The 14,249-nt window shown below is 61.0% G+C and overlaps 4 protein-coding genes across 4 annotated transcripts; all 4 read right to left on the bottom strand.

Moving 5' to 3' along the window:
- Position 1: 1 nt before the first annotated feature.
- LDBPK_181270 (hypothetical protein, conserved) lies at positions 2–745 on the bottom strand (the record flags this gene model as incomplete). Its single annotated transcript, XM_003860092.1, has 1 exon — positions 2–745. A coding segment is annotated over one exon (744 nt), but the record flags the coding sequence as incomplete, so codon positions are not given.
- A 1,479-nt stretch (positions 746–2,224) lies between these two features.
- LDBPK_181260 (hypothetical protein, conserved) lies at positions 2,225–4,618 on the bottom strand (the record flags this gene model as incomplete). The annotated part of the gene is made up of 1 exon (XM_003860091.1): positions 2,225–4,618. The coding sequence occupies one exon, from the start codon at positions 4,616–4,618 to the stop codon at positions 2,225–2,227; it is 2,394 nt and encodes a 797-aa protein (XP_003860139.1).
- A 2,157-nt stretch (positions 4,619–6,775) lies between these two features.
- LDBPK_181250 (hypothetical protein, conserved) lies at positions 6,776–9,067 on the bottom strand (the record flags this gene model as incomplete). Its single annotated transcript, XM_003860090.1, has 1 exon — positions 6,776–9,067. One exon carries the CDS (start codon positions 9,065–9,067, stop codon positions 6,776–6,778), a length of 2,292 nt encoding a protein of 763 aa, XP_003860138.1.
- A 1,823-nt stretch (positions 9,068–10,890) lies between these two features.
- On the bottom strand, positions 10,891–12,753 carry LDBPK_181240 (hypothetical protein, conserved; the record flags this gene model as incomplete). Its single annotated transcript, XM_003860089.1, has 1 exon — positions 10,891–12,753. The coding sequence occupies one exon, from the start codon at positions 12,751–12,753 to the stop codon at positions 10,891–10,893; it is 1,863 nt and encodes a 620-aa protein (XP_003860137.1).
- Between the last annotated feature and the right edge of the window lie 1,496 nt (positions 12,754–14,249).

Below are 14,249 nucleotides of genomic sequence, written 5' to 3'. Positions count from 1 at the left end.
CCGCCGACATCCGCACACGCGCCACCTCCACTGGCATCGTCACAGCGCTGAAGAACAAGGCCGTGATCACACTCGCGATGTTGACGACGACGTTGTCGCCGAGCGGGTCCGCGCGCTTCACGTTGCGCTTGCGCAACATCGTCAGAACCTGGTCGTGCACCGCCACCTGCGACACGCCCACCAGCGCCGCACGCGACGCCAGAGCGCCAAAGCCGCTCCACAGCCCAGTCACGCCGCGACTCTTCAGAACCCCGTTGCAGGCCTGCAGCATGGACAGCCTCTCCTTGCCTTTGCTCGTCGTCTGCAGAACCAGGCACACCTCCACCGGAGAGGACAGGAAGGAGGCAAAGACGCCAGCAGACGCGCCGGCGAGAGCGCGGTCAAACGGCGTCGCGCCAGCAGGGTCCGCGGACTTCTTCAGTCCCAGCGCAACCTCACCCTCCAGAATGCCATCGCGAAAACTCGGGTAGCAGCCCAGACGGGCGGTTGTGTAGATCAACTGGCGCATCAGGCCACTAGACAGACCCGTGTAGAAGCCCTTCCGCGCCGTCGCCTTTAAGGAATCCAGCTGGCTTGTCCCGGGCGCCGCCATCATCACCGTGTTTTTCCACATCTCGAAGGGGTGCGTGAAGCACCACCCAAACATGCCGGCGAAGCCTGACACGCAGAACGTCTGCCAGAGCGGGAGGGGCGGAGCCGGCGCCTTGGACTCCGTGAGAGAGGCGTTCTTGGTAGAGGCGGCCATCGCTGTGTATCCGTGTTAAGTCACGCACGCGTGATCGTTTTTTGCTTGTTTGGTTGTGTATGTCTGTGTGTATATACAGAGTTGTTTCAATGCCGCGCACGTTTCGTTTTTTTTTTCGCAGGCAGAAGAAGCGCGTGTAAAGGACAGTAAAGGGGGAGTGGGGGGAGGAAGAAATGAAAGGGAAGGAAACGAGGGCAAAAAGAGTCGCGTAGATGTACAGAAAAGGAGAGCCGTGCGTGTGGGAGAACAAAAAAATTGAAAGGGGAAAGAATGGTGCGCAGAGTGTCGGCTGGTGGTGCGTGTACTCTCGCGGAAATAAGCGCGCAACGCCAACTCGGCGCCGTCTGGGGGGTTTGCGTACCTTTTCAGATGCGTGATTCGATGGACGTGTGTGCAAGACTTAGGGGGAGGGGGGAGGGGGGGGGGGTCGACGACTACACCGTGGCTACGCGGAATAGTGTGCGTGCTGCTATGTGTATAGGGCTTGAGTGCGGCGAGTCCGAGAGAGACAGAACCGAAAGGAGGAAGGCTTGTCTATGAACTGACGGGAGCCTGAGCGATTCGATGCGTTGCTTGCGTTGAATGGTGCTTGCCAGTGTAATAGCGCATCAAGGAAACGAAACGGAGAGCAGGCGGAACGACCTGAGAAAACAGCAGCGGTGCCGATGGTGAGAAATGGTGGCTGGACAACTCAGGAGGACGCTACGTGGGTTATGATGCCGCACAGAGAAGTGGAAGAAGGTGTGGAGCAAGTTTGTGTTGAGGTATGCGGTGAATGCATGCACCCCCCGTGCGTGTGTATGTACAGGAAAGCCGTGCACCGCGATGTGGCGGGGGTAATGAAGAGAGGAGCAGGCAGTCAAGCGAGGCGTGAGAGAAGGGTGTAAAAGCCTTCAGAATGAGGGTGGAAACTCTCAAACCCAAAGGTGGCAACACAGGTGCGCAAACATGTACGCAGGGCAGTAGCAGCAGCAGCAGTAACAAAGGGAGTTGAAGGAGACTGGTGCAGCATCACGCGCTGAGCGGCACACATGCAAACGCACACAGACGTGCGGGCGCGTGCATGTCTGCAGAGATGATGGTGAGGCGCTACTTTGCTTCCTGAGATTGTCCGAAAGGGACCTGTGGGGCTTTTACCTTCCTTCTGTGGGTAACGGCGCTTGCACGAAGCAGGCACGCTGCTCGCATCTGCACAGCCGGTTGACGAGCGACGAGAGGGAGACGCCAAAGAACAACAACGATGCAATGAACGCGAAGGAAGAGGAACAAAAACAACAAAAGAAAACACAGAGGCCTGCAAATCTCGCGCTGACCGCCACACACGAGCGCGCAACCGAACGCGGTGGCGACAGAGAGACAGCGCCTGCGCATCATCCGTGCGAGTGTCGCTGGTCCATACACAGGGGCACGACTCTCTGCTGTGCCTTTCACCTACTCACCTACTTCCTCCATGCGCCGTCAGCGACGCTGCACTGAGCTTCACGAATCATCAGAGAAGTCTTCGATGTCCGAGCTCAGGTCCTGCCTGCAGTCCGGCGTTGCAGGGTAGATGGGGGACGCGCGCTCTGCATCATCCCTGTCATCAAGCGCTTCGTTGAAAGCGTTTCTGTCTGCGTGGCTTGTCGCCTCGTCACTGGCAGCCGCAACAGCGCGCCGACGCAATGCACCACGCCAGTGGTCGTACAGGTGCAGCGCTGTTCTGCCGGCCCGCCACACGCTTCGGTAGGCGTGCAAGATGTACTGGAAGGAGCCGCTCACCTGCCCAAAGCGCGCGACTCCGTGAAGAATGGCGGCGTCTTCTTGAGGGCTGAACTTGTGTCGGCGCCGAACTTTAGAGGTCGAAGACGGCGGTGGCACCGGGGGCCGCGGGTGAAGGGCACCGGACGCCGCGTGACGCGCGGCAGCGCGGCGGCTGCTGAGGTTCCCAGTGGACGACGACGACGGCGCAGATAGCGCCAGGGAGGACTGCGGCGGGCCCGCGGACACACCGGCTGTGGTGGCGGCCGATTGCTCGAGCGCAGTGGTGAAGGCGTCAAATGCGCGAATGGCTGCAGAGACGCGCTCCTCCTCTTCATTGTCGCGCGCTGGCGGCACCGCCGCCGTCGTAGGAATCGAGGAGCACGTCAGTGGCCTCGACAGCGACAGTGAGGAGGCAGAAACAGACGCGCCGCCCGTCCGCGCCATTGCCGTGGTCGCCGTGGCCGAAAGAAGGCGCTGTGCTGCAGCGCCAGTTTCATCAGCACCGCTGTTGCTGGCGCTACGCGCACCGCTCGGCAGCGCCCAGCGCGTTGCGCTGATGGCAGGAATGCGGCGCAGCAGTGCCACGGCGTCGAGCCCGCCAGACAAATCCTGCGCGTCGATGTCCTCGGCAGCATCCGCGTCGGCGCCCTCTGCGCTTTCGGAAACTGCCTCCGGAGCAGCATCCACCAGGTCAGCCATGGATGTCCTCTCTACCGCCACCCCAGCAGTGGCGTGCGCGGTGGTGGTGCCAGCTGCATGTGCGGCGTTCGTCAGACTGCCATTGCTGTTGCTACTAGATATGCCCATAATGGTGGTGGCCGTTGTGGTGGTGCTGTCTGTGCTCTCCTCCACTGCAGCTGGCGCAGCGAGGCGTTCACTGAGTGGGTTCACGTAAACCATGTCATGGCAGTGCTCCTGCAGCACCGCCGCAAGAGCCGCGAGGTCCACCGCATCCGTGGGAGCGGTCGCCATCACCTCTCCACGCATGCCGCAAAAAGAATCAGGGCCGGACGAAGTTGGAATGCCAGTCCTATTGCCCCCACTGCTGGCACTGGCCGACGAGGTTGTCGGTGCGTTGCTCGATCGAGGTCGTTTGCGCGTTGTCACCGCAGGGGCGTCAAGGTTGTGCGCCCCCAACTGCGTCTGCGCACCTTTCATGGCCTCCAATCGACGCATAACGCTTTGTATGTACAGCTCCAGATCCGTATCTGCCGCCGCTTTCTGCAGGGCCCCAGCTCGTCGACGCCGGCTGGAAGTGCCTGCGCCTGTTGTCGATGTGTTGCTGCTGCTGCTGCTGCGCTGCTGCCGTAGCGCCTTGCCTGCCTGCAGGAGCGAGGCAAGCGCGGGCGGGTGGCGTCGATCGAGAACGCAGGGCCTCTCTGCGCTGTCTGCGCCCTTGCGCCCCTGCGGTGAAGAGACACTCTGGCGCCCTCCGCATGATGCCTCAGCCTCGGCTCCTTCGCGTGAGCAGAGATGCAGCAGCACGTGAAGGTCATCCACGGTGAGGGGAGTAATGCGAGGCGAGTGAGACGCCGGCGAGAGCCCATCGTCGGCCACAATGATGGCGTCAGACGGGACTGATGGCGCTGGAGAGGAGTGAGGTGAGGGTGATGGCAGCGACGGCTGCCTCCTCGTTTGCGGGGTCGGCTCCGGTGAGCAAGCTGGAGAGTCGTCAGCTCGCTCTTGAGAATTCACAAGTATGCCAGGAGGGCTAGCAGCTTCATATGCGGGCGTCGACAACGTGGGTGGGCTTGCCGGGACAGTCAGCTGCCCCGTGTGCTCCATGACGTGGATCAGCACGGCAGCCACCAGCCCCTCACGATACGTGCACGTGCGCCAGAAAACGTCGCTCTCCGCAATACTTGGCAGCGACAGAAGCGCCAACACACCGTCACTGTTGGCACGGCGCACGTGACTCAGAAGGATTGGATGAAACACATCGAAGTATTGCACGTCGTGCCTAGCATCCGTTAATAGTCTGTCACCGCTGCCGCTGTCGTCACCTCTGGCGATAGTCATGGCGGAGCCGGCACCGAGACCGTGTTGCGGCTCTCGCTGCGGTCGGTCCGCCGCACTGGTCCTGCCGCCGCTTGCCGGCGTGGCAGCAGCAGAGGATGGGCTTGTAGCAGGCATTCTAGTCTAAGCGAGTCGTCTCTTGCGTGGTCGGTGGGTTCGATTCCTTCTCTTCGGACACGCGCACGAGAGGGCGAGCGAGCGCTCGCACAAAGTCGCCTCCGCGTCGTGTTCACTGACCTTTGATATGCTGCTGACCAGGAGGCAAACATATAAATAAGAGCAGAGCAGGAAAGAGCTAGGGGGGCTGCTCACCTATGTGCGACGGATGCGTGTGTATGCTCTTTTTTCTGTGCGCTCTGCGTGTGAGTGTGTGTGTGTGTGTGTGTGTGTGTGTGTGTGTGCTGAGGCTTGCACGCAGGGAATCGAAAACTATATCAACACAAAATAAGACGAAGCGAGCAGCAGCAGCAGTGAGATGGCGTACTAGGCGGGCAACCAACTAAACCAATCAACCATAGGAAAGCACACGACAACGGAACACAAAAAGAACGCGGCTCTCGCGGACGATGACGACCTCCACACGCACACACTCACGCACGGACGAGGCGAGTGGAAGCGGTGAGCTAGTTACGACAAGCAAAAAAAAAAAGGTGGCGAAGGAGGACAGGGGTGGGAGTGGGGAGTGGGGAGTAGGGAGTGGGGGGAGGGGGGAGGGGGCGAAAGAAGGAAGAAGAGCACGGTGCTGTGGCCAAGCAGATGGCGCGTCAGCAGAGTAGAAGCACCCAAAAGAAAAGAAAGAGAAGCCCACAAGTCTCTGCCGTGGTGTTATCTATGCAGCGTAATGATACAGTGAGCGGCGTGGGAGACGGTGACGGAGAGGGAGAGCGAGGAAGAGGACGGGAGAAATGGGGAGGAGGGCGACTGCAGATTCAGAGGCGGACAGGAAAAATACCGAGTATCCTCGCCCTTCTCTTCTCTGGGCCTCTGTAAGACGCGAGCGTCAATGCAACGGTGTTGCTGCAGCGGTTATTGCGCTCTGCCTTCGAGATGTTCTCCTGTATCTTTTCGAGTGCCACCACCTCGTCTCTTCTATGCACAGAAACCTCCAGCGGTCGCAGCCACGCTGCAACGGCGCAGTGAGCGACGTCGATCTCTCACCACACCTTTTTGTGTCGCTATCTCCGCGTTGAAGCGCGCTCCTTCGTCTCCCTTGCAGATGCGCACTGGAGCGCCACAGAGAGCAGCAAAGAAACGAAGCGTATACCAAAATCGCTGCTTATGCGTGTCGTGGTGGAAGAGGTGGGAGCAGGCGCGTGTTGCTCGCCGCTTCGTGCTTGCTTCTGTATGTATATGGGCGTGTATGTATATATATATATAGGTGTGTGCTGCACCCACCTCACGTGACGATGGCATGCGCTGAAGCACCATCGAGATAGAGTAGGAGAATCAAGCAGTTGAAGTGTGGGCGCATAAGGAAGCGATGTAGAGACGAAGCTGCAGAGCACGGCACACGCCTTCTGCGGGGAGGGGCTGCCATCTCTGTGTGCCTCACTGTGTTTTTGTGCGCCGATGTGTGAGATGGAGTTTAACCCTCCCATTACTTACTCGACTCCTTGGCGCAGACCCGGCTGACAAGTCGAAAAGGGGGCAGGGGATCACATGAGCGCCCGCCGTATCGGCGCGGTCACAACAACAAACAAACGAAACGCATCCGCACATCGAGCCAGCGAGGTGGAGAGGAGTGGGGGGCGGTGGACGTGGCCGGTTCGCGGCAGCGTTCTTTTCTGTGTGTGTGTTCCATCTGTGTTCCGTGTTCGGTATCCGTTGTGTGAGCAAGGGCCGCGAGTAGGGGGGGGGGGGAATTGCGGCGGTACCTTCGCCGAACGACAACGGAGGTACCGCCGCCTCCCATCCCATCCCTCCTCTCACCCTGTGCGGAGGATGTCGTGTGCAGACGAAAGAGTGTGTGTGCAGGGGGGGGGGGGAAGAGGTGCAGAGATCGTGACGAGGAACGTAACGAAATGTGTACGCCTTCGCCCCTCGACGACCCTCCTTCCTCCCCTCCCCCGGTCCAGGGCTTCCGACACACGGGGAGGCAAATATACATCATGCAGCACACCGAAGCATTGGCACAGACACCCGATAAGAATAGAAGGCGCAGGCGGCTGACAGAAGGGTGGAGACAGACGCAAGAGGAAGGGTGGGAAGGGAGGGCCGAACGCGCAAGCGCTCTCCTCGTTTCGCCGTCTCACCACCATCACATGCAGATGTCCCTTAGTCGATAGAAAAGATGTACTTGTTCGACAAAGGTAGCGAGTCCCGCTTCGCCTTGGCAACGTGGGCCAGTCGCTCCAGCTCCTTTTCCGCTGCAATCTTACGACGGGCTTTCGCTGCCTGCGCCGCTGTCTCCTGCGCCGCTTGGGCAGCCTCAGCCTCCTCGCGCGCCTTCGCCACTTGCATCTCCGCCTCTATCATGGCCACCCAGGCCTGCTGACGTGCGCGCAGAGTCTCCATGTCGTCGCCGACGTCGGCGGCGGCCGGCAGGGCCGCCGTCTTCGCAGGTCCTTTGCAAATAAACGGAATCGCTTCCTGTGACGTCTCTTGCGCAGCAGCGATCTCTAACGTGGCGCTGCCCCCCGCAGCACCGACAGGCGCGTGCTGCATTTTCTGGGCAGAATTCTCGCTGCCACTATCTGTAGGCGCAGACGCAGGGGCGGGTGCGGAGGTATCAGCCTTTGCGATATCGGCGTCATCTGTGGCTGTCACGGCAGCAGTCGCTACCCCCCGCGCCTCTCGCGCGGCCCGCACTTGCGCCATCATCTCGGCCACACGATACTGGTCGCCGATGTGCGCCAATTCAGGGCCGCTCGAGGTCAGTGCTGCAGGGGTCGGCACCGGCGGCTCCGCGGGAGCCTTCGTTGGCGACTCAGCACGCGTGACTGATGCGGGTGATACAGCTGCCTCTTCGGCCAGCGCCTCCGCCTCCGCCTCCGCCGCAGTAGCCAGAGGATTTGGCGCGGCAGGAGGCGACTGCGGCTGAGTCGGTTGACTTTCGGTTGCGTGCTGTGAGCCCTCACCGATACCCTCGTCCACCGCGTCACCCGCCTCGCCCTGGAGTGTCTTGCGCAGCTGCTCCGCGCTCGGCGCGCCATCTGGGAGCGGGGGCGGCACCACCTTCAGCGTCAACGTAAGCACGCCGCGCGAGCAGTCGAACTGGGCTTTCAGGGGCGCCTCCTCCACCGTGAAGGGCAGCACAAGCAGCCCCTCATAGCGGCTCTGGCCCTCAGTGGGGTCGATGCGCACTGCCTGGCCGTCTGGAGTGATAGCGATATCCAGCATTGCAGCTCGTCGCACCCCGGCAAACGTCATCTTCACGATCAGCTCCTCGGGCACCCCGACGCGCTTATCCGAAACCCTCCACTGCCATGCATCTGTGAGATCGACGGAGCCGCGGTGCGTTACTGTGTACGGCGGCAGCGTCGAAGTTCTCGGCGAGGGTGCAGAGACAGCAGCGGCCTCGCTCACGACGCATTGCGGCGCCTTCGCGCCTTGAGTGCCCGACGACGTCGGCACCTTGGCAGAAGTGGTGCTAGGGGGTGGTGACGCAGCGCTTCGGCTGCAGTCGCTGTCCTTGACGATCGGCCAGCTCTTCGTTGGCCTTGTAAGCACCGGAGCACGCGGGTCCACGTCGAACGGCGACCCGCCCGCCCGCGACGAGGATCGAATTGTTTGATTCAGCGGGGTGCCAATGGAGACGATGCTGCTAGGCAGGCGGCGGAACTGGAAGCCGTTCGACTCCCCATAGCCGCTGTTGATGTGCTCGACAGCGATCTCCGTCAAGAAGCACATGAAGCGCGTGCTACGCTCTGCCAGGGCGAGCGTTGAGGGGTGGAACACGACATCGCGCACGACGCACACCGATGGAGAGGACGATGACGCAGAAGCAATGCTGCACGCCGCTGCGTACTCGGCCGGGATCGATGCGGTTGGGCTGGACTTCACTGGCTGATACGCCTCCACGCGCCGCTGCGACACGGACACTGGCACCTCCCAGTTGCTCCCCCTGGCATCTCCTGTGGTGTGCTCGGTGAAAGTCTTTACCTTTTCGCTTGAGCAGATGTTCAAAAAACAGCGGACACCGCTGCTTTTCAACGCGGTCCGTGTTGCGGCGGACGCGTCAAGGCCCAGCCCCTTAAGCTCCGCCGCCGACACAGCCGTGTTCGACGGCTCCAGCAGCTCCAATACAAACGCGGCACGCGGAAAAACAAACTCGAAGCTGAAGTCGCCACCCTCTCGCGCCTCCCGTTCGGCCTGCTCTAGGTACGCCTCCTCCTCGCGTCGCGTTTCGGGGTCCTCCAATGACTTCATGTATTCATGCATGAGCTCCGCAAAGACGGGATCCTTCATCTTCTCCTGGATTACACGCATCTCCTCCGGGGTCGCGGTAAACTTCTCGCCACCCTGCCGTGCGGCCGCCTCACCGCTGCCGCCGCCGCGCCCTGACGAGGCAGCAGCAGCAGCGGAGTTGAGGCGGTCGCGGGTTAGGTTGATATGCTCGAGTGGCATGGCGATCACGACCCAAAGAAAAAAAGAGAAAAGTTATGTGTTTCTGTAGGTGCAACTAGCGTGCTCAGGAGACTGTATCGAAAAGCGTGTGTGGGTGTGCGCAGCACAGCAGTGACGAGATTAGGGATGGTGATGGAGGCACAGAGGGAGGGGCAAAGAGAGAAATGGAGAGTGAGATAGGGATGAAGCAGGGAGATTGGAGCAGGATGCGAGTAGCGGCAGTGAGCGATTGAAAGATGGATCAACGAGGAGGTACATGTGTGTGTGGGTGTGCTTAGGTGCACGTGTCACACGCTGTGTGGGTTGGCCGCACATGTTAAGCAGGTGGGGGGAGGGGGGACTGGAACCGACCACCCAGTCGTGCCACACTCCTCTCCTCCCTTGTCCCTTCGCTCTCTTGTGCGCGAGACTCTCCTTTTTCTTCGTTTACACTATCGGAGTGGCACACACGCGCGCGCACACAGAATGCGGCGGGCTGACGGATGATGATCGCAGTGGGCAGCAGAAGGCGCATAAAAGGGGCAGAGAGAGGTGTTCAGGAAGACGATGCGAGAGAGAGAAGAAAGGGCGGCGATGTTTGTAGGGATAAGGGCGGTTCGCGTGGCACGTGTCTACGTGTACGAAAGTGTCTGCATGTGTTTAGTAGTGTTATGCACGCGCACCTTCATTACAGCTGTCTGTCATGTCGCTTTAACTGCGCACCTTGGGCAGCGTGCTCCTTATTACTCGTGCCATTATTATGGAGTGCGCAGGCAAGCAATGCAAGCGCAAACGAGTCCACGCCCGAGACGCACACAGACGCTCACCACTCGCTCCGTAGCGCCGGCGTTCGCATGCAGTGCGACACGAAACAACGAAAAGAATTTTCACAGGAAGGGAGAGGCGAAAACGAATCGTACAGCAGAAACACAGAACGTAAGGATGAGGGCGGCGCCACTACAGCAACAGTCGATGCTCGCGGTGCTTTACCTTCCCAGTCCGCCGACTCGAGCGCACACGTGCGCGCGATAGGAAGGCGTCTATGGCACACAAGACGCACATGACGACCGTGCACAAGGATAGGCAGTGCAAGCGCTCATGAAGATATGTGTGCGGTGAGGCGTGCTTGAGTGCCGTGTGAGCTGGGGGGGAGTAGGGGGCGGGTCGTGATTTCATGCAGAGAGGTAGAAAGAGAGATGAGAAGGGGAGGCGAAGATGTACATATACGGGCCATACGCGCAGGCACGCAAACACAGAGAGAGACACTCTCGCCGATGTAGCTGCTTTTGTGGTGTGATGAGGGGAAGGGAAGGGATCGGATGGTGTTGCTGAACAGTGTGCACCTGCTAGCCGCCCAGATGGCAGCGTGTGCACGTACGTGTTGGTGTGGTGCGGGCGGGGAGCAGCAGCGGTAGAAGGGTTGATGCCGAAAGCAGATACGGGCGCTAAAGTGCCCCTCCCTATAAGACTTTGCTTTCCGTCCTCCGCGTTGAGGAGAGCTCATAAATTGCTTGCTTGGGTGTTAGGCGGTGCTTGTGTGTAGTGTGAAGATGCCGAGAGGCGAAATGGGGGAGGGAGGAGCACATGCTCTGCCCATGATGGCCCCCCTCTCCCCCAACTTCCCCACCGAGACGCGCATACCAAAACAAAGAAGACGCTAAAGCCCCTCGGGGCCTCCTGCGATACCGTGCACATGGGCAAGCACAGACATGAGCACCACTGGCTGTGTGTGCTGGGGGAGGGGGGAAGGGAGGGAGCACGGGAGGTGCCCGAAAGTGCGCAAACACCCACGGCAGAAGAGCCACCATCACCACCACCCTTTGATGGCGGCGACCGTCCCTGACTCACTCGACTCTCGGAAACAACGACGATCGCATGTCCACGCGCCGCTCCGCGATCAGCGCCGCCATTTCGCGCAAGTCCTGCGCGCTGTAGAGGGCATCGCACGGCGGCACAAAGCCCCACTGGAGCAGCCAGCTTGCCTTGCCCTCAGGTGTGTCGACCTCCTGTCTCCCGGGGTGTTGCAGCCGCCGAAGTTGAGAAGCGAAGACAGGGTCGATGTCGGCGCCGCCGCTGCTGATGCCACCACCGCTTTCCATTAGTGCGGCCACGTCGGAGTGAGGGAATAGAGCACGCATCACCTCCTCCACATCTTCTGCGGCTGTAGGTGTAGCGCTGGCGTGCCGACGCGCGCCGCCCCTCTTCCTCGCAGGCAGGGACGATGAAGGTGCGGGCTGATGCCGACCGGCAGGCTTGTACGCCCCATCGGACGCCGAGGCGTAGCACAAGGTTAACTCTGCGCCGGCCGGGATATCGCGCAACGCAAAGACGTGCACGTATGGCTGGTAGAGCAGCTCTCCTGGTACGCCAGCAAGGAGGTTGTCAAGGACGTCGATGCCGCACATGGTGTCCTCCGTGGCCATGGTGTAGTAGCAGTTCGGGAAAGGGCTGTGGTTCAGCTTGTCAATCATGGGCAGCAGACTCGTGGTGCCGGCGCGGTGGGAGAGGACGAGGCTGACCCACCACGCATACTCGGGGCGTGAGAGGCGCGTGCGCAGGTAATCACTGAGCGGCTCGCCAGCCATGTCTTCGTGGAAGAAGGACACGAGTGAAAGCGCCGGGCTTTCAGCGGCTCCGCTGGCGTCAGCGCCCACATCAGCGGCGTGAACAGGAGCCTGGGGTAACTGCGCCGCCGATCCATCGGTCGTCGTCCTGAAGAGCTGCCGCACGTCCGCTGTGGTGAGGAACGGCAGATTTCGACTCGGCACAACGCTGTCGCACAGGTAGGATGCGTAGCCGTGATGCGGCGCGGTGACGTCCGCGACGGCGCTCACCAGCTGCCCCACAAGCTCCTCCACTTGCATGTAGAACGTAAGCACCGGATCCGTAGCCGGCGGCGGGTTGGCGAAGAGCACCGCCTCTGTCGGAAGGCTCATGAGAAACATGCCAGCCGGGATGGGCCGGGTCGCATACCAGCGACTGCACTCCTCGTACGATGTGGGCCGCGCTGTGTCATGATGGACAGCGGCGCTGGCGCCAGTGCTGCCTGCGCGCGGCGGCAATGCAGCCACCAGCGGAGGAGAGGAAAGGAGCAGGAGAGGTGAAACAATGAACTGGAGGTTCTGCATGGCGGACCGAACGACGGCAACATCCTGCAATCGCGGCCGCAGCCACAAGAAGGACGACGAGGATGCAGAGCCTGCGGTATCGGCAGCCGACGAAGGCGCAGGGCTCGCCGATGGCGCTAACGCTGCAGTAGCGTGGGCACAGCGAACGCGCGTCCAGGGGACGGTGCTGCCGCTCACAGCAGCGGCGCGAATGCCGGGTGGGGTCTGTGATGAAGGCAAAGGCGACGTGGGTGGGAGCGGCAGTGAGGGCGGTGCCTCCGGCGCACCCCAGCGCTGCGTCGAGCTTTGGCGCAGCTTGCGGCGCCACTGTCGCAGTGGTGCTTCGCCCATGTCAAGCTCCTTGCAGAAGAATCGAAGAACGCGATCGCCCTCCTCTGCGGTTTGTGGATCTGGGGGAAACGACGGGGAAGAGGCAGCCCGGACGCGGTGGCCGTCAGCATCATCGCACAGCTGTGCCGCTGCGGCCCCACCCGCTAAATGCTGCGGGGTGGCGCAGGCGTAGAGCTTCTGCAGCGCCGGCAAGGAGCGGTGGATGTGCTGCAGCAGCAGCGATGCCTGCAGCCGCGCGCTACGCCTCATCGCCTCGTTTATGTGTGTGTGAGTGGGTGTGAGTGGATGCTCTCCTCCTCTCGCCACCAGTCTCCATGAGAGGCGGGAGGGTATTATTACAGCAGTGCCGTCGCCGTAGAGGAGACCGCATCCAAGTCACAGGAAGAGTCGTGACGGTCGTGCGAAAGCCAACAGAAAGGTGCGTCCGCGCACAAGATCACTCCAGCAGCAGCCGCACACAAGCCGCAGCACGTGTGCTTCCTTTTGTAGAATGAGAACAAAGAAGTGAGAAAAGTGGGAGAAAGGGAAGGAAACTATAAGGAGGGCACGGACACATGCACGGAGGGCATGATGAGTAAAAGACGCACGCGCGGAAAGAATAGTCAAGCGAGCATTACCGCGACGCTGCCACTCAGAAAAGGCGCCTCGCTCTCTGCCAAGAGAGGGCACACGTTACGCACACACACACGCACATGCAAGCACGCACAACCCCCTCCTTCCCCTACTTCCTTGAACAGATGAGGGCGTAGGTGCGCAGTGTGCAGGGGAGCCAACAGACGTAAGGTGACGAGTGTCACCAGGCGAACGACAAGACTGTTGGAAGGACCGACAGACACACTCGCAGAGACACACGGAGAGAGGGAGGGTGTGTTGGGGGAGGGGGGATAAGACAATCTAACTGGCGTCGGAAGAGAGCGGTGGTGTCCACACACACACACACACACACACACACACATTCCATCGACTACTGCGACGGGGCACGTGGCACAGAGAGAGAGAGAGAGACAAAGACCAGGAGCACGTAGTATGCGCGCGGATCCGGTTGGTGCGCCATTTTGTCTTTCCTTGCCTACCGAGGCCCCCTCGTGCCTGAGCAGCCCTCACTAGGGCGGGGCTCCGCTTCCTCAAGAACGTATGCGGGCCGGCGTATATGAGCAACACCGGCAAAGGTGAAGCGCAGCCCACATTATCCCCGAAAAATCGCCATGGGTACGGTAGCGGCGGCCGTCCAACGAAAAGGCTCACCGAGGCACAACGCAGCGCGAAAAGGACGCCTCACTGACTCGACCAGGAAGCGAAGGAGTGCCCACAGCTGAATGAGATCTTGGCCCACCCGCCTCCTCCGACTCCCCGCACCGGCGCAGCTTACAGCGTCTCTACAGCCCACCACCGTCGCCAACGGCATCGCCGTTGCTATTAGCTATCACTCACCAGGCTTCCTTGCCTTCCATCATTGCCACTCATACAACATGCGCGCACGCCAACGCTGTCGCTCAGTAGCTGCGGCCAAACAGCACCCACGTCGTCGCCGGCTTCGTGCAGCCCTTGCAGATGCACCCGTGACCCTCTGCGGGGTCCTCCGGCTGCTCAAACGGGATGCACAGCGTCTTCGCACCCATGCTCGGCGCACGCGCGTCCTCGCGCGTCTCCTGCGCCTGCGCAGCCTTCGACTCCTCCGCGCTGTCCTTCTTTACCTGGTCCTCGCACTCCATCGCGCCGCACCACGGCGCAAGGATCAAGCACTT

Source organism: Leishmania donovani, chromosome 18 (assembly GCF_000227135.1).
Source record: "Leishmania donovani BPK282A1 complete genome, chromosome 18".
NCBI classification, from domain to species: domain Eukaryota; phylum Euglenozoa; class Kinetoplastea; order Trypanosomatida; family Trypanosomatidae; genus Leishmania; species Leishmania donovani.
Note: the sequence above shows the minus strand (reverse complement) of the source record. Positions and strands in the feature narration are given on the sequence as shown.